The sequence below is a fragment of the Brachionichthys hirsutus genome, chromosome 6 (genome assembly GCF_040956055.1).
Source record: "Brachionichthys hirsutus isolate HB-005 chromosome 6, CSIRO-AGI_Bhir_v1, whole genome shotgun sequence".
Lineage (NCBI taxonomy): Eukaryota > Metazoa > Chordata > Actinopteri > Lophiiformes > Brachionichthyidae > Brachionichthys > Brachionichthys hirsutus.
In genome coordinates this window covers 3,902,609-3,922,742 of record NC_090902.1, presented here as the reverse complement: position 1 = coordinate 3,922,742, position 20,134 = coordinate 3,902,609, and the positions used below count along the sequence as shown (strand labels likewise).

At 42.6% G+C, this 20,134-nt stretch overlaps 1 protein-coding gene across 1 annotated transcript in view; it reads right to left on the bottom strand.

Moving 5' to 3' along the window:
- Window positions 1-101: 101 nt before the first annotated feature.
- Window positions 102-20,134, bottom strand: part of atp8a1 (ATPase phospholipid transporting 8A1) — a 65,125-nt gene continuing 45,092 nt past the window's right edge. The window contains exons 29-38 of the mRNA XM_068740468.1: window positions 19,407-19,481; window positions 18,037-18,159; window positions 13,948-14,026; window positions 12,818-12,879; window positions 12,496-12,552; window positions 12,174-12,281; window positions 5,553-5,641; window positions 5,179-5,271; window positions 3,970-4,061; window positions 102-2,535 (exon numbers count right to left, since the gene is read on the bottom strand). Of these exons, the coding sequence (XP_068596569.1) occupies window positions 2,438-2,535; window positions 3,970-4,061; window positions 5,179-5,271; window positions 5,553-5,641; window positions 12,174-12,281; window positions 12,496-12,552; window positions 12,818-12,879; window positions 13,948-14,026; window positions 18,037-18,159; window positions 19,407-19,481 (876 nt within the window). The 3' untranslated portion in view covers window positions 102-2,437. The remainder of the gene's footprint in view (window positions 2,536-3,969; window positions 4,062-5,178; window positions 5,272-5,552; window positions 5,642-12,173; window positions 12,282-12,495; window positions 12,553-12,817; window positions 12,880-13,947; window positions 14,027-18,036; window positions 18,160-19,406; window positions 19,482-20,134) is intronic.

Here is a 20,134-nt window from a genome sequence, read left to right as displayed (position 1 = left end):
CTGCCTTTTCCTGTTTAGGTTCCTGCATGTCCTGTTTGTCGCCACACAAGCTGACGCAGCGATTACAAACTGGCGAATGCACATAATAAATAGTCAAGATGTTCACATTGTTCCTCCATGACTGTAGTTTATTTTAGTAGTCCTTCATGGTAGTAAAAGACAACACTTATTAGTTTGCAGTCCCAACATGCAGAACAATCATTGCCCAAAGTGACAGAAAAGAAATATTGTGAAGCGATCGACATTTAAGGAAGAATCGAAATAGTACAGTAAACATATCAGAGAACGGTTCGAGTTATCCATTCATGCAGCTCACGACTTTCACAGACAGCAGTGTGTGTTTAATCTTTTCTAGAAAAAGAAAGCAACAGCTCAAGCCTTCCCACATTCAGTAGTTTGAAACCTTTGGACGATGATAAGCGATTCGATTTTAACACTGAAGAGCAGGAGGGGAAAAATAACCAAATGCCCACTAAGCTAGGAAACACAAAAGAGTTTTCCAGTAAAGCGAAGGGACATCGCATGAAGAAAACAAGTTACAGACACGTACACGCAAGATAAATCATACACCGCAACTGGAAATGACCAGATACACACATTACTGCAAAGGTACATTAAGTGGTTTGTGTAACATCTCCTGTTGACGCAAGCGGAGTATCAGAAACTCCTACAGTCGAGTTTAACCACAAACGCAACCATATTCACAGTCGTACCGCACTCACTCTTTCCTATATGGGTCATGCATCATCGCACAGTAGTACACTATGGCTATACCTGGAATCGTGCAGACAGACAATTGAAGCGAACCTTACCACACACACACACACACACACACACACACACACACCAAAGCATCACACTAGGAGGACTGCAATGGCAGAAGCTCCCAGTCTCACGAAGGACACAGACATGCAATGCTTACAGACCGTATACACAGCAGAGACAATGCTTTCTCTCTATCTCTCACACGCACGCGCGCGCACACAGAAACACACACACACATGCAAGTGCAGACAATAAGCTGACATATTCATACGCGGCATCAGAAAGCTGATCTCCCATAGGGAGAAGAAAGCAATGCAATCACACGGGCCTCACAATTACTCATAAATGAAGCCGTAACAACATCAATATTAATACAACGAGACATCCGATTTATTCTATCCTGCCAGTTTAGGAAGAAGAAAAAAATAATAAGTTAGACAGTTCATTACAAAGCCAGTCGATGCAAAATTCATACATCTCCAATATAAAAATACAAATCCACAAAATAACTATAGAGACAAAGTAGTTTTGATATCATGGTGGAGTTTCCTGGCTAATATCCCTCTCCCTTATGCTAATGGCACTTATGTCGGGATTAAAATCTCCATTCTAAGGGAAACACCATCATCAATGAGACCTCCGACGGGACCATCGGCGAGACTCCCGTTCAATCTGACGTCATACATGTGCCACAAGGCACTCTGTAGTTTTCACATTGCATGAGTGCAATAATGTGGTGGGGAGATAGTGATCTAGTCTTCACTAGGTGTGTGTGTGTGGAGCACTGGTCTAAGATAGCTGGCAAAAACTATTCTTGGCTATGTTTTTCTTCTACAAGGGAAAAATTGGATATAGGCACTGTTGTGATTATTGAGACAGGAGCTATGTGTGGAATGCAGTTATTTGTTAAGAGCAAGGCTTCTGCTGTGAAAACAGTGGGAACAGGAATATGGTAGGTTCAAAGCAGCAACTTCGAAAAAAAATAACACACAAGACGGAAAAAGAAACAGGCACGCTAGCTACAGACTTTAAAGATGAAAGAGAAGAGAACCATTTCCAAAGAAACAGAGAAAGGCATGAATACACGTAAGGCTTCACACAACAGATGCTTCATTAAGTGCAAAAGTCGAACTCAAATGTTACAAACGTCTGCTCGGAAGTGGTCCATTTGGTGCTGGAACACACTCAGGAGTGTGAATGCATTTGGTTGAATGTTTTCCGAATTCACCAGCACTGTAACTTGGAAGATTGTACACACGATTGCTCTTTGGCAATCTTCAAGCTGCAAATCCTCTAAAATTAATTTTGTGTTAATTAACTCACACCAAATCCAGTGTTTTGACATCTAAGCACAGTGTCCGGGAATTTGATGATTTGAGATGATTTCATAGAGTGAGGTGTTCACATCGAGAAACGGTGCGAGAACAGTGAAGCGCTTCAGACCACAGACCGCTAACAAAGCGCCGCGCTACAGCGGATTGTGAACACAATTTCATTTTCTTTCCGTGTATATTTTCCAAAAAAGATGATTCATTATCCACTCGCCTGTCCGTTTTATATTCCCGTTTAAAAATCCCGTCAGTGGCGGAGGCGTGCCCCGCGTCTCGCCTTCGTTAAGCTTCAATGTGTCGCCATCTAAAGCGGCTGCTGTGGCTCCAGGCTGGCCGGCGGCTCACCACTCGTTGGTCCGCTGCTTCGTGGTGTCGTAAGCTCTGATGACCTCGGACTGAGACACAACGCCGTTCTCATCTTGAGAGAAGGCGTAGCCATCTGGAAAATGAGGAGAGCATTTAAAATGAAGGTCATGCAGACAAGTGAACAAACAGATTGAACGATGAATAAAAAACAATGGTTCAACATTTGGGAATTATGTTGCTTTGCTTTCTAGCTGAAAGTGAATCGAGAAGATGAAGATCCTCAACAGGAAGTACGACGCTGGATAGCTTAGCTTAGCATAAAGGAAAACAGCCTCGGTCCAAATACAATCTAAAGCTCCCCAAGGTACATTTATTTAATCCCTGTAAAAACCGATCAGGAGTAAATTTCATCCGTCCATCCATTTGGCGGAAAGAGGATGACAAAGTTATTTCACAGTGCTGAATTCTCTCTTCCGCACATCTCAGGAAAATAAAGATCTGCTAATCTTCTTCCTTTCAGCAAGAAAGCAAAAAATTATATTTCCCAGAATGTCATAATATACCTTTAAATTCAGTGTAACAAAAAACATAATACACTAAAAGGAGTTTAAAGAAGAATCCCAAGTATAAAAGCACCTCCGTGATCTACCACCTAAACCTCTCTACAGGATTTCCTCTCTGACCTCTGAACCCTGACTCACCTTCAGGCGTCAACTCAGTACCTGCAGGCCAGCGGGGAAGTTCAAAGGGCCCCGCTGAGATGGGTGCATTGTAGGGGAATAACAACGTAAAATTTCATCATTTCATCTTTATCTCGCTCTACCAAGCTCTGCTCACGACACACAGAAGAGCGAGGACGGGAAGTCGGCGATGGAGGGGAAATGGGGGAGAGGCGTCTATTGGGGACCTAGAGGGTGAGGTTTGAACGGATGAAATGAAAAAGGGTATCACACAAAAGAAAAACTCATCTCATCCACACCTATGAGTCAAACAAAAACACAATGATCAGGCAAAGGACACAACAAAACAGAGAAACGGAAAGAAAAAAGAATAGAACAAATATTTATAGTATGAATGGCGCATACTGATCCCAGTTCCAATGAGTTATGGAGTTATTCTGGGACGGGGGGGGGGTCACCGCTGTTAGCCAGGTTTTTTTTTGTACTGTAGAGTTTTGTAATGTTACTTTTCTGGTGTTTAAAAAGGTTTTGAGGTCAGATATCCAGCAATCCGCTAACTTCACCTGTCAGGATGAACATGACTCATCCATCAGCTCGTTTAGATAGAAAGAGAGACACTGCGGACCTGCTGGCAGATTCAGTATCTGATATGTGTTTCCTGCATTTGCTCACTGCAGGATATTGATGTAGAAAAGAAGGATGAGATGCCCTGGACGATCTAGAAATACCAAATGTCACAGGAAGAAGAGGGATGCTTCACCTATCAGGAGGATAAGTCTATGTATGACGTATGATGCAGAGAAGGAATGAATAGAGAAAAAGAAAGACTGAGAAAAAGCAAGAAAAACAGAGAAAGTGAGAAAGAAAGGGAGGAAAGAAAGACTTACGGAGCAAGTTCTGCTGCATGGAGTCGGACCGGTACAAACTGACGGTGCTCTTCTTGAAGACGTTCTTCAGGAGCTGGGCCCTCTCCGTCAGGCTGCACACAGGAAGAGTGTTAGCGTCACCCTGAGCGCATTTAAGGACTCATACATCAAGCCTGTGTCAAAGCACCGCCGCAGTGGAAGGAGCTGCCAACTGCTGCTACCTGCTGGTGCAAACTCCATGTAGGGAGAGGACAGGAAGAACAGTGTGTGTGTGTGTGTGTGTGTGCAAAATATTTGAAACAACACATCAGCCAGAAGTACATACACAAGTTGTCTATAAATGTCTTTACGTGCATGCACGGCTCCTTAAACATGCACTTATGCAGAATTGGCTATTTATGCGTGTGTTTGTATCGCAAAGTGTTTTTGGTTTTCCATAGAAGTGAGTGTGTGTCTGTGCGCGAGTGTGTGTGTGTGCAGCCTGCTGGGTCTGGGACAGTGGCCAGGCAGGGAGATCACTTTCAACCAGCAGGAGATCTCACACTGATCTGCTGTATGTTGATGACTGCTGCAGGCCTCGGCCCCCAGAGAGCACAGCAGACCAGGTTAAGCCAATACGGTTTTATAATAAATGGCTTTAATATAGGGGGAGCGCCGCGCGAAAATGAGACGTTCAACTATTTTGAAGGAAGAAAAGGTGGACATCTACTCGAGCAGTATGATTACTGATATTACAGTCAAACTCCTGCAATTTAGCAGCAATTTAAAGATTTCTTATTTCCACATAGGGATGCTGTTGGCATTGGAATCGGGAGTATTTTTGGAATTCTTTTAGGCTTTTTTTGGAAGGCTATGGATGATTAAATTTGATATTAAGCTATGCCATAACTCTGTGGTTCTCCTTTTGCACGTCTCCATCGTCAGGAACCATTTGTCCAGAATAACCTTTAAGATTCCACCTATAATAAGAATCTGGAAAAAAAAAAAGCACACTTTGGGCAATTTTCAGAAACACAAATCCTCCAATTTAAAGAGAAGAGGCTGGGTGGGAAATTTAGATGCAGTCAATATTTAGAGAGAGTTCGAATAACCGGATTGATCAGTTTAGCTCTGACCTGCCTCGGGTACGACTTTTTGTTGTTGTTCCCCTTCAAACCAAAACAGGTCAAGAAATGTCAAATGCATAAAGTAGAACAAAGACCCGGGTGCTGGAGGGGTGTGCAGCTGTACCTCTTTCCGTGCACCACTGCGCCTGGGTCTTTGGATAAAGCCTCCAGCTCCTGGACCTCATCCAACAGCGTCTTGAAACACACCCTCTTCACCCTGTCAATTAAACCATATGTTTTAATGGCCAATACCTCATAGATAAACAGACCCCTCCGAGACAGATATTAAAATTGTCAATGTCAATCAGAACCGGAGCAGCAGCTATTATTTCCAGCGGCGTATTAGCAGAATGGTACGGCCAAACTCCCCTAAAATCCATACAACTATTACTCGGAGCAGGGAATTTCTTCAGGAGATGCTTGTGATTCTGGAGGAATTTCCTGAATCTGATGTATACTGGAGCGATGATGAGCGAGGAGAGTGAAGAGGAGACTCACACTTTGTAGGTCACGTCAAAAACCAGAGAGGTGATGGGGATGAAGAGCAGGCCCATCCAGAAGACTCCTGAAGTGAACATCATGGTTGCCTGTCACACACACACACACACACACACACACACACACACTTACTCTGTAGTCACTGTAGACAATGCAGAGTTCACCACAGATCGGATAACAAGAGGAGCTCTTCAAAAGAAGGAACACCTGATAAAGAACAGCCTTTATCATCCTCTGAAGGAGCACATAATAGAAAACATGCATGACAAAGGCAGCCCAAAACAAACAGCATGATTGTGGAAATAAGGAGTAGACGGGTCCACATAACTTGCTTAAAGTGGGTTAATCCTCCGTGACTAAATGACACCATGTTTTTGTTTGGCTCTCCTCCACCCCTCCGCCTTTTTGGGGTGGAGGAAGTACCTGTGAAGTATTCCGACAGCAGTATCTCTTTCACAGGAAAACAGCTTGACCATTCGCTGTGCCGAGAGCTCCTGTCAGTAAGTGACAGGAGACGCGGGAACAGGATCCAAGGCGCTTTTTAATGAAGAATCGATGAAGCGTAGAAACTGTGATCATCTGCATTCAATGCCTGCGTGTTACGCTTTCCAAGAATGACATCTGCAGAGATTTTCCACAGAAAATTCTAATATCCAGGTAGCGAAGTCGGTGTCAGCAGCGATAACAATTGTTAGCAAAGCATGAAAATGATTTCTGAATGCCGTCGTTGGTTCCCAAAACTGGAATTTCAATTAAATCAGTAGAGGAAGAAAGAAAACTGTTTCAGTTTTTTTTTTTTTTACTGCTAACATCAGTTAGCTTCGTCATAGGAAGCATGCTACCATGCCAAAGTTACCATTTAGAAAAAGCAAGGCTGTGTCTAAGCACGAGCTCATGGAGCGACTGACTTTCTTCTTCAAGACAGATAAGCAGATAAAGAAACACCCGCTTGTAGGTCCACATTGTTTAAATCATACGTTTCGCAGTGAAAACCAAAAACTTGGGCCGTCAGTCTGTAATCATTATATTAGGTAAGAGTTTGACTGCCAAATTCAGACCAAAATGATTAAGTTGTTCGCCAAGTTGACTAAAAGTTCACAGAGATGATTTTTACTTGAAGTCAGGCAACTCCTTTGAGTCATTGCCTGGCAACCACTGAATTATAAACAATGTGCTGATGGGTTTTTTTTTCGTCTAATTTAGCACATAAATGTTCGCATCGAGTTCATGAGAGAAATAAATCACACACACACACAAAAAAAACCAGTGGCTGATAGAGGAGGTTGTCTGGGGTTCAGATCAGAGTAGTGTTTCATCGGCGGGTCATCTCGATGGGGGTGAATCCTTTCAGCTTTCTGTGTGATGTTTGTTTTGGACCGTTGCACTGAAACTTTCTGTCATTACATGTCAAAGTGCAAAACTTGCGCTCCTCGCATTGTAATGTGCCACTTGTTTAAACTACTGGGGCCCCTCGACAGTGTCCTTTCCTGTAATGTGACACAGTCAGGGCCCTTAAGACACACATACACACACACACACACACACACACACGCACACACACACACTCCTCAATGTCAAAGCTATCAAAGCAGCCAGGTTTGCTCAAATTAGCTAATCTGTTCACCATTACTTGCAAATTGACTTTGATGTCTGACAAAACATTGGGGGAAAAGGAAATCCCAAATGACAGGAAATCAAAAATGGCTTTTTCCTACAGTTTGGGATGGAACATGCATGAATGGAGCGTTTCTCTGTTGCCTGGAGGCTGTAAATGTATGAGATGAGGGAAAATTGCAGCGAAGCACGGGGTATTTTCATGTCAATTTTCTGGAAATTATGCTGTCCTGATGGAAACATTTACACACATTTATTTTTTCTCGTGAGTCAGTTTAATTATTTTCATTTTCATCCTGTGTATTACCTATTTTAATGGGGAAATTTAAGATGACTTGAGAGCCTTAGGAAAATAAACCAGGGACCCAGCTTGCACGATCAAAGTCACGAAAGCATGAAAAATAAATCTGTCTTTCACAAATTCAATCTAAGGACAATATTTATGTCACCATACATAACTGTGAGCCACAAACTATGCACATAAATGATAAATGAAAAAAAATAGCGATGTGTCAACATTAACCTTTAAGTAGAGATGTAAAAACTGCAGCAACTATAACATGGAAACAAAATACCGCGACTAAACCGAAGTAAAATGCATGAATTCACCGTTTAATCTGACGTCAAAGTTTCACAATCCAAATAAATCTGCCCGGTTACAATCAACAAAAGTTTGCCTTCAGGCATCTGGAAAGGCTCCATGACAACGAGCGGGGGCCAGCAGTGTTGGTGGACGGCTGCTATGCCTCATACCAGGGGACCCCTGGGAGCTGGATGGGGTGAGAGAGGTCTGGGGAGTGGGCCTGTATTTTCAGGGCAAACTAATAAACTTGTCTGGCTGGACAGACAGTAGTGTCCGCTGGCATGGAGGGGTGTGTTTTGACAGGCCACCGACCCCCATCACGGCCACACACGCATACACGGAGCAGACATAGGGCTAGACCGACGCACGCACACACGTATAGAATGCTTGGACGTTTATGCTGTTAGATGAAGTTCCACCTTTTCCAAATGTAAATGGTAAGAACAAAACCCCTTCAGCTATAGTTTTGCCTCCCAGATCCCAGATCTGGATTTGATCCAAATAATCCTTATCTCGATTATGATCTAGATGTAAATTTAACTCTTCTTTGAGATTCCCACAAAATTCACACCAACCACCGGTGGGCAACACAGCAGATTGGGAATATTATTCTAAGTACAGCATTCATGGGTTGAGGCTTCATTATTTATGTCCACAAAATTTGACCTGTTGAAATAAGGATTTTAAACTAGAGTCCAACTTTACAGAAGGACCCGATTCCTTGAACTTTTTGGGCATTTCCTTGAAAAGGACAGGGAAGAAATGTGTTCCTGTCCAGGAAGACTGGCATCTGTAATGCTAAATGTCAACTGAAGTAATCCATTACTTGAATATTCAGCAGAAGAAAAGAAAAAAAACACTGCACGATGTCCAAGAGAGAAGGCCTAACATTTAAACGCGAGCTTCACGAATGCACCATTCCTGTATCTGCGGCTCTGAAAGGAGAAGGAACAACCTATGTTGTTAAAGTCTGTTTTTCAACTTCTAAGTGCACAATTCCCTCCTTGCTTGAATAAATTCAAAAAATCCAGCAAATGTCCAATTATTCAAGAAGCGCCACAAGTTCAACAAAGACTTTCTTTCTTCTGTGTGTCACCTGATAAATACAGAAAATACACGCAAGCAATGGAATCTGTGCACACAGGATTTACAGTGTGAGTTCAGCAGATTAAAACCTTCTCACTGAGCAGTTAGTTATTGCTGTGCTTATCAACCATTATCAGGGGGGAGTTACAGGAGTTTAACAAAACCTTCCATACGACACGCTCATGAGTCTTAAAAAAGGAACAGACGGATTCCACAAGCACGACGGAGGAGCCAAGTCAACAGCAGTGATGAACATGGGTCAGTACCGGTAATTCCTTCAGCGTGTTTGAAGAATCTGCACATTTTTATCTCACCAAAACAAAACCCGTCCTCACCCAAAGAATGACTCCCCAGGTCGGATAGAGAACCGTAAAATGGATAGAGAACCGTAAAACCTTAGGGGTTAATATTTAGTCAGCAACAGTAAGTTCAAATCGTCACTTTCATCATTTCTGCGAATAACAATGTGCTTGGATACCCTTAGCCTGCCCTTAAATATGAATAATTCTTTAAAATTTTCTGCAAACAGAGATGAGTAATTCGAGGCGTTCGCCTGGTCCTTCCATTCATTCCTGCTCTTAATCCCATCAACATCCGACAGGCTGGCATGGAGCGCTGCTTACATTTCTGATTCCAACAAACCTCTCCGAACAAATGACGGCTTTCTGGGAAAATCTGTTTTTATCGCCGAGTTGAAACGGGGTAAGAGAATCTGATGCACGTGTGTCAAGTGTGAATTCCTTGTGATGTGATGACAACAGGTGCTGGAGTCTGGCTGAGAGTGGCTCCGCTGTCGATGCAGAAATAGGAAACGGCAAAGGTGTGTGTGGATAAGCACAGAGAGAAGGGTAAACTGTACCGAGGCCAGCTGCAATGATAGCAGGGGAACGTCAGCAGGCCTGCGTATCAGAGCCTACCTGAGACGTCTCCCGAGGTGAAGCGGAGATAACACCGTTTCAACACAGCAATCTGAAATTTACTGCTGATATCTGTGTCAGACTTATGAAGCGCAAATGGGATGAACCGGGTCGGGAGTACCTCTGAAAGGCATTCGAGCACTCTGTGTGCATGTTTTGGGGATGATTCTCGCACCTGTCTAGTCAATCAATCGAAGAGGATTCAGGCTGACGTTGATGAATGCGTTCACGTGAAGCCGAGCGCCGTTTGGCCTCTTCTGTTGGAGACGGGTAGTGAGCGAGAGCAGAAACAGGAGGAGAATGGAGTTCTGGTGTCTGTTATGTTGTTGGCCCTTAGGCAGAATGAGAGAGGGAGGGGGGGGGGGCAAAGAAAAAAAAAGGACGACGCAACAAGTAAAGGAGAACAAGCAAAAAAAAATAGATGGAAGGGCAGAGAGGAACAAAAATACGATTCCAGCACACAGGGAGGAGGTGGTGGAGAAACGTGTGGCTTCGGTAGGATCGAGCGTAATCCTGCTCTTCAGAGGTTACAAGTGTCTCTGATGCCTTCTCAGGTTTCGGAGAGATGTGTCCGTGTTTGATGATGATGATGTACTGGCATCCCAGAGTTTGGGCAGGGGCATAGGGTTACAGAGTACCCACAGGACACCATTACTGTCTTTGGTGGAGCGCTGCAGGGCGTAGATGAAAGCAAAGGACTTCACAGATGGGGACGGAAACACCCAAGGCCTGTGTGTGTGTTTGCGCACACAATATAAGAACCAGTTTTTGTATGTGTGCAGCTACCATTGTGTGTGTGTCGTTTGTACCGTGTGATCTGAAATGTAATTTGTCATGCCGTCAGTGATGTAAGACTCCAGATATCAATGAGCTTTAAAGCCCGATGTTTCACTGCATGAATAAAAATAAATAAAAACTGTTGGTCTGGGCAGCGCGGTGCTTCCGTAGGTAGGGCTGCTGCTTCACAGCGAGAAGGTTCAAGGTCACAGGTTCAAATCCAACTTGGAGCCATTCGGTGATGAGTTTGCACGTTCTCTGCGTGGGTTCTGTCCGGGTTCTCCGACTTCCTCCCATGCAGCTTAGGTGAATTGGTTACGTTAAATTGTCCGTAAGTGTGAGTGTGTGCGTGAATGATTGTCTGTCCATGTGTGGCCTTACGATGAACTGGCAGCTTGTCCAGGGTGCACCCGGCCTCTCGACCGTAGACAGCTGGGACAGGCGCCAGTGATGGATCCCGTGACCCAGATTTCAGATTAGAGCGGTTAAAAATGAATGAAAGAATGAAATTTTGGTTTGGAAATGTTTGTTTTGACTGGCCGCTACAGAAAGATTTAAGGAACAGACATGTCGATAAGTTGTTTTTACATCATTGCATAAGGAGCAATAAAACAATAAATGGAATTCATGATAATCTCATCAGAAAACCGAACAAACAGAGCCTTTAATCTTAAAGGAAACCAATCGATCGCCCTTGTTTATTTTAATAACGTTCTTTAATTTAACTGTGCACACGTATATCTTGTATTTATTTACCTTTTGGGATGCGATGCATGTTCTTACTTCTTAACAAGGAAGAGTTTCCCTGATATGGCTGCTGTTCACACATTTAAAGTTTTCCTATCCGATATCACCACCGATCACCAAGACTAAGGCAAAGAAATGAACTCCCGGAAACAATCAAATGGCTCTCTAATGAATTAATTCAAATGTTCACTCAATCTCCAATTACCAGGACCTTAATCTCAAACAGGACACACAAGTAAGGAGTCCTACATAAATATTTTCTTCGACTGCATTCCTTGTTGCACCAGACTTCGACATTAAATAACTTCCTACTGTGTTCTTGTTCTCGAATGAAAGGAGGCCTCATTCCCTTTCCCAGAATTCATTGAGAAATGTCAATGTGCTTGAAAGGTCCCCATTAACCACCTGCGGTGGCCCAGAAAGCCAGTGTGCACATGCAAATAACTAAAAACTGAACAATATCAAAGCAAGGAATGTAGATGTAGAATGTAGAAATGTAGTTACTAAACGTAGGGTCGCTTTTTGCACATTTGCTTGTACATCAACCCATAGATCCTTACGCGTCTATGCTTCGCTGTAAAACTAACTACTCCAATGTTTCAGTGTCACCTGTGGATACTCAGATGGCAGGGAGGGTGATGTAACACAAACACTGGGCTAATTGGCTCAATTAAGTCATTACGCAACACAAGCCAGAGGTCTGACAGTTTACCCCTCTGGCTATCCTTACAAAGGTCTGTGGCAAGTTTAAAATTCCCACCGACATCCGTGTGAAATGAATTATGAGGCCGTGCCGGTTTGTCAGTGACAGACGGTCACAGCAGAAGCTTCTTTGGGAAGCCGTTGCAGGAGTGTAGATGAGTAAGTATGTGTGTGAGCACATGCTAGCCTGATTACCTCTCCTGACATGTCGGGAGCCAGAGGGATGAGGGGCCACAATGAGGAGTAGATAATGAAAAACACCACCCACAGGCCGATGCTTCCCCAGATGGCAATGTGGCTGAACTGTAAGTGGAGAATCAGAGGATATTAAGGTGAGTGAAGCTGATTAACCTCTGGATTTAACACACATTTAAGCTTCATTATAATTTACCTAGATTTAAATACGCTAGATTTTATAGTTACAAGCGTAGTGGAAACAAACCCTAAAAAACACCAGTGGTCATGTAAAAATGGAGGAACAACGACATAAGAAGATTGCCAAAAGTCATCGACTCACCATGGTCCAGGACGAGGTCTCAAGGCCCGCTTTAAGACAAACTGTGATGACAACAAACTAAGGAGACAGAAATGACCCCGACATTAAACCAGGAACGTGCCTATGAGGTGCTAAAACGATGGGAGCTGCATCACATTATTTCAATTTATAGCCAGTTTATTTGTGTTTTGCCGTTTGTGCAGTATAAAACTGGAAAAGCTCAGCAGATTAAAACGAAGCACAAGGAAGTAGAAATATTTATTCACTGAAATTGGATAAGACTTGAGAACTGCTTAGCACAGCAGAAACACTGACACTGACTGAAGAAGATTTGTGCACTCACTGTGTAAACCATGTTCCCTAAGAGGAGATAGTCTGGAGTTCTTCCATTGCCAAAAACCGTATCTGTGAAGGGAATCAACAACAAGAGAAGTTTAGGTCGAAAGCTGTTGCTCTTGGGTTTCATGCAGAATTCCTTTAGGTGATCGAGGTATAAACAACCAGAGAGCACACTGGATTTTACTTTCAGTACATCCCAGTGTGAAATTTGGAAAACCACAGTTCAATTTTGCTTCCTTTACTGCTCTTTGAGAGGGGATGGAAAGTTAATGCTGTCTTTTGCAAAAGAATTGACAGAAAGGTCATCAGGTCATTCTTGTTAATTTGCAATAGAGCAGATCTTTATTTTTTTTAAACAATGTTTAAATTCTGAATAAATGAAAAGACTACCCAGAAATGTCAACATTATGAAATTCAAAATGTATTAAAATCACACGGGTATAATATTTCAAACTGACTTTACAAATTTGGCTCGGAGCTATGAATTGAATATTAGTAATACGCAACTGCAAAGAAAGAAAGAAAGAAGAACTAAAGGGAAAAAACGGAAAACGAATGAAAGAAAAGCTCCCTTTCTTTCAATCTGATCACATGTTCATGTGTACTGAGGCTTTGCTGACAGCCTGTCAGTCAGAATGAAGGGGCTTGGTGCCTTTGTTTGGGAAGCAAGCCCAAGCTTGTGTGGTCTTCTGCACTGGCCAGCCAAGACTTACTTAAAAGATCCCCATTCCGTCTGTACTCACACACAGAAACCCCGCGTCTCTGCATGCACAAATACGCACGACTGATTCATGGCTAAATTAAATTTCTGTGAAGTCAATTTAAATGTATTTACTCCGACAAAAAGAGCGACGATCTCTTTGGATAAAAACGATTCATCCTCTGGGAAATGTGTCTGTCTGAAGTCATGACAAAAGTGAGAAAAACGGCACAAAATATCAGCACACTGTGCACACATGGCATGCAAACATGAACAAAGGCTTGTTAGTGTGTGTCGCTCTTGGAGGAGCGCACACACATGTTTGCAATTCATGATGTTTGAAGAGAGCCCTAATTCTGACAAAGTATGTGAGTTCCACCGTCCTCCCTCTTCATCCAACGAGAGCTGTGGAGGAGTCTCTGGGAGCTACTTACCATGCTGGAAGGCTTTAAGGGGGAACCAGAAAAGGATGACGGAGTGGAAGAGCCCATTCAGACAATGGGCCCAGAAGACCTGCAAAACAGAGTGGAGATGGATGGAGGAGGAAGAGAAGAGTGGGGGGTATGGAGGCAGTGAGAGATTCCAAGAAGAGAGAGTGAGAGGGAGAGAAAGAAAAAGAAAAAGCTTGAGAAAAGAGTGCGGTGAGCTCCAGCCTTCCAAGTGACCCCTGACCCAGGCCCTTTGTGCCAGCCCAGCGCTCGGGTAAGTGGCGGTTTTGTCAGGGCCTCCGTGCTGAATGGCCACCCCGCTGACAGACACGTTGTATATCCTCTGTGTGTGTGTTCGGGGGGGGGTGTTTGTGTGAATGCACAAATAATGAAAAGCAAGAGGATTTAACTTGTGTTAAAAAAAAATCGCAACTGAAAAATGCATGTCCTCGTCTCGATGAAAAGACCATGCAACATTAATATGCGGACTGCCAGCATGAGCGTTTCCTCTTATTATTTCATTTGGTTTTCGGCCCTTTTCATTTGAGAGTTTTACCTGGTGTAAAAATAAATGTCAAGGGTTCCTAAACAAGCAGAAATGAGTATAGAAACACACACACAGAGACTGACAGGCCTGACAGAGATTAAACTGTTTTCATGGCTATTATTAAGGGCCAGGAAAATCATGCTGTGGACCGCAGACCGTGTGTGTCTGTGTGCGTAAGCATGCCGACTTTGGATGAGACTTTTAAGTCAATACTCCCACACCAAAACCACCTTGTTTCAAATTTACATTATTCAAAGCTCGTGCCAAACATAACACTAATGGGCAATGTACCGTGTAACAGCCATGAAATCTATTATCCAAAAAATCACAACATTTGTGCGCCCTTTTCCTCTCCCGTACCGGCCCAGACGTGGCCGTTAACGCCGAGACTTGAAAATGTGTCAAGGCCAGAGAGTAAACAGCTGACGGAGAAAAAAAACACAACAGAAAAAAAAAAAAAAAAACATATTTCAATCGTTGGCCTCTTTTTAATCATCGCTGCTTGGCAGACAGAAAGCTCAGGGCTCACTTTCTTAATAAACACCCATTTTAACAAGTTCAGCAAACCTGTCACTGAAATATGAAAGACAGACCGGTCGCCCTGAAAGTGGGAATTTCTCAGGTTTTCCACAGGTTCCGGCTATTGGCACTGCTGTACATTGTGTAGATACTTTAAATACCCACAAATACAGGAAAAAAAGAATGAAGAAGAAGTTGAGAGTGAAGCAGGAGAGAGTGCAGTGACTGAAAACATCTTCAGCCCTTATAACACACCTTAGCCTCAACGGCGTGACCTACTCGCCTTTTCCAACCGACTAAACACTGTCCCCACAACAGCCATCCCCCTCCCGGATTACTTCACCCATCCACTGTGCACACAAAACCCATTAAAGGGGGGTGGCCAAAGCGGAGCCGTGCGCCGCCATCTCTGTGCTGAAACATGGGCCGAACCATCGCCGACATTATAATCACACGTTGATGAAATTTAGCTTCCTACTGCAAGCTTGGGTCTCCATCAGCCTCCGCTTTAACTATCACCAAACACCGTGAGGGCACAGGAAGCCCAAGATCCGCTTTAAAAATAAGGAACGCTAATAAAATCAATAAATGTTCATAATCAATTATCACAGTGGGATCCTCCCATTCACCGGACCAGCGCTTTCTGTTTCCCTTGTATCCAAGGGATCTCTGGATCTCCATTAAATGAATGCCTGCTCCGTCCTGAAATAATTCTGTCCTTTGTGGATCTTAGCTTTAATGAGAGAGAAAAATAAATAACATGAATGCCAGCAATTAATATTGAGCCAAATATTTCCAGAGCTGCCCATCCGCTTCCTGTCATTTCATTTTGAAAGTAAAAAAAATAACAAATAAAAATAGAGAGTATGAAGTATAAGAGGTGATGATGGTAGACTGCAGAAATTCCTGTGCCCACATTAAGATGCATTTATTCTGCTTATTAGAGTGACTCAAGTGTTGGTAATATGTAATTGAAAGAGAACAAGCAACACATTTTAAGCGGCGCCTCATGTTTCTAACACCTACAGTCACTCCCTTCCCTCACCTCAACAACACAAACAGCTTTAATTCACAAAGACAGTATCTTGTGTACAAAAGAGCAAGGCGTGCAAAAAGACAGGCTTTGAGGGGCCAAATTCCTGCAGGATTTTCTCGCCTCGCCTCGGGCCAGCTGCAGGGAAAAATATCGAGGGAAAAGAGTGGACGAGCCAGCAAAAACAACCTGCTGACCTGGCCGAGTCATCATTTATGGGTCTTGGAAAATGTGGCCTAAACAAAATTGAGGTTCATTTGCTTCTAACTATCAAACGCATACTTTTGTGAACCTTTTTTGGCACAGAACCGTTAAGTTAAAGTAGGGAAAATCCAACCTACAACAGCCTTCAACCAAAGTTTTGGACAATTAAATCAGCATTTTGATGACCAATGTATTTTATATACCAGTACATGATTAAAATAAATAATTTAAGGAAATATCTGAAGCTACATTAATCTATAGAATACAGAGGACCTATTTTGTTCAGTTTTCCAGGTCGAAGCAGGTAACGGATTCAGTTCCACAACTCGGATGATGTTTATTTTTCTGTGAATTTCTAATGTCACGTTTTTTTAATTTCGCAAATATTGTTCTGGGAAAGAGAATTATTAACATAGATCTGAGATTAGTTGGGATAAGAACAATGAGAAATGTTTTTTCCACTGCCAAGAGTGCTGAACTCAGATTGATCATCATGTAAGATCAGAGGTACCAGAGAAAGGAAACAAGGGTAGCAAAATAATGGTTTTGCAATCCTTTTTAACCAGCTGTAAAAAAAAAGAAGAAAAAAAAAACATTTTGGAGTCCGACAGCAAAATATTAGTCAAGCAAATGTTTAATTTACCCGAGTTGTTAAATAATTTCTGCCAAATGTTGAATTAGCTACAAAGAAGATTGGACTCTCAACAAAATGCTGAACGTCCTTGCAAGTTAATGTTGGGAAAATCTGCAAGCCGTTCGACTGGACAGGATTCAGCCGCAAAGATATCTATGAGGGAGCCAAATCCAACAGTCGGTTCTTTTGAATATAATGTGGCAATCAATTATTTCTATTAGCCTAAATTCATTTTTCTTTTTAAATGTTGTATATTTTGCCAACTTTATGCAAGTTACATGGGGTTTACACACACTTCTATCAGTTTGGCATTACTTAACTTTGGGCCAACAGAAAGTCACCTGCACACTAAAGGCAAAGAAATATCTGTTTTCATTGTGTCTGCTAAATGAAATGCTGTTGTAATTTCATACATTGAGTGCGGTCCTGACGGGGATGAAATCAATCTGACAGCCTTGCTCTGAAAACAAACAACTCCCTTACTGAAACAAATTGCATCATTTCCCACAACAAATGGTGTCACGTAATGACAGCACCCTCTCTGTTCCCTCTTTCTGCTGAAGCCCCTGGCCCAATCTGACCTTCCTTGCCCCAGACCACCATGGCCAATCCAGTCTTTAATCCACCTCCATGCAGCACTAAACGGGTCACCATGCCTGTGAGGAGGGTGCAGGGCTTTGGCGCGGCATGGAGAAAGGAAGAGACATCTTTATTATCAGCAGGGGGAAAGCTAATGCACAGACAGAATAGGTCAAGCCAGGCCAAACCGAGAGACAACTGGAGATCCTTCTGACTGCAGCTGCCGGGACACTGCGAAATACGATGCACCAGCCCCCACACAAAAAGACAACAGGAGTGACTCGTGTCATTAATGTGAGGTTGATTGGCTACAAGACAAGAGAGCAGTCATAGGTGTGAAAAAGATCATAGAAGTGTATTCGTTTCTGACAACCTCTGGACAAGCTTGAGAGCACATTATGTTACCAGTGATGAGGCTCAACAGCCTGAAAGAGATCAACCAGGTTTTAAAAGGAAGCTAACAGAATTAATAACTAAAATAAAAGGCTAAAATAAATTAAGCATAATTGAAAGTTCATCAAATAGCATGTACAACATGGAAATGAAGCCGTGAAGAACATGCATAGAGTATACTGTTACCTTGGTGTTAAAGCCCATAGCATTCTGGGACGTTTTGTAGAGTTCTGGGTATTTCAGCATATTTTCTTTCCTGCAAGATCGCTCAAATATTCCCAGAGTGAGAGGAGGCAGAGCAGTGAATATCTGCATAAGAAGAAAAAAATGCACACACAGAGATATACGCTGGTAAATTAAACATTTATTCAGATTCTATTATGTTTCGTACAAATATTTAAATTTCCCGAAAAATTTAAAAGCACATAATTTGTGCAGTGACAGAATTCATAAAAAAATATTGCTTATTCTCAATTGGATTCATTCACAATTTTTATTTATTAAGGATCTCACTGAACAAATCCATATTATATGAAAAACCCAACCCGAGCAAACAGCGATAATATTCTTGCCTAGAGGAAAGTATTAAACCCTAGCTCAAGTTTAATTTTGTCTCGGTGTAATTTTGGTGCTGAGTGAGGAGGGATGGTATTGCGTAGCTGGGGGCTCAACAGGTCAGTTGGTGTAAGTTCCCTATAGGCCCATCTGAAAGTGGGAAACTGCAGACCCCGGTCTGAAGCGCCAGCAGGCCACAGGACATGCTCCACTGGACCCTTTTCTTATTTAAAGCCAGGCCCAAACAGATCTCCATTAAGGGGTGGATTCAGGCCACTGCCTCCCACAGTCCCACTGAATTGCAGGAATTCCCCCCAGTTTCAGGATAAGGCTTTTCAGGCCATACAAAATGGCTCTGTTGTAATGTGGTGGTTTGTTTCAAAATGCATGGGTGTGGGAATGTCCTTCTCACTTGAAGAAGATCACATGTATCTCCCAAATTGCTTTCATTTCTACCTGATACAAAATTGAGTGGAAATTTCCCTTGACGCGTCAGTCATTCAGTAATATTTACTGAATTGAGTCGGAAATGAAAAGCAGTTTAAAACTAAATATCAATTCCTTGTGGGCTTAATGTGGTATGAAAGAGACGACTTCCAGATTGAAAATGTTCTCCTTAAGTCGTGACAGGTGAAATATGAGTTCATTAGGAGTGGCCCCATTGTAGAGCCCTGTGGGACTCCCTATATCAGCAGCAAGCTCAGTTGCTGAATTGTTCACATCCGTTTAAGCATTCAAATGTAGCTGTTCTTGCTAAATACACTCTTCGGAGCAAGCAGAGTTGTTGTTTTTTCATATGCAATACATAGGTTAGGGAACAGAGGGAATATGTACTTGACAACTCTTCATTAATAAAGGAGAAAGTGTTCAAGATGTTGATGACAGTCACAAAATACATGGATCTGATTTGGGGCCCCACTGCAAATCCGTCCTTAGTGAAAGCAAGACAGGTTAAATAACTAAAATGGGATCTGTAGAGATTACATTTTCTTAACACTCACCACATTGTACAAACCAATGCACCAACGCTCAAACAGGATCTGGCCTGAGAAGCCATTGACAAATGCGAACCAGATCTAAGGGAGACAAAGTCACAGAAAGAGTGAAAACAGCAAATAGAGAACAGAAAAGAATACAGACTTTGGATGTTATTTCCCCCCCCGATTATTTATCATTTTCATTGACAAACCAAGATGATAAACATGGTTTAATATTCAAAACCATATCTCAAGCTCACTATTTTCCTCTTTGACATACTTGAAGAAAAGTGGGTGACAGGAAAGGTTAATCAGTTACAGAGCAGAGTCGGGGCTGAACGATCGGGACTTTGAGATGCCGTACACGGAAATGGAGATGGGTAACGCAGACCACATGTTGGGTGAAGAGGAGGGTTATCACAGATTCTTGATTATTCATACTTATCAAAACAAAATGTAGCTTCAAAGATCAGGACAGAAGCCATGTACTCTGAATGAACTACAGTAGTGTGCAAGTAGAAAGTACAGTACACATTTAGCAAAAAATGAATTTTTAAATTGAGAAAACATTCGAGGAAAAACTGCCTGCACACAGACACCGAGTGATGAGTAAATCCCTTCATTCAAGTTTGACATTTCATAGTCGTGTCTTTCAAGTCAGTATCAGGGGTGCCGCGTGTCGGCGATAGCCCGCCGAGCATTTCCTCGCTTCATTTAACTTCATTATGGAGCCGTGAACTGCTGCAAATTCT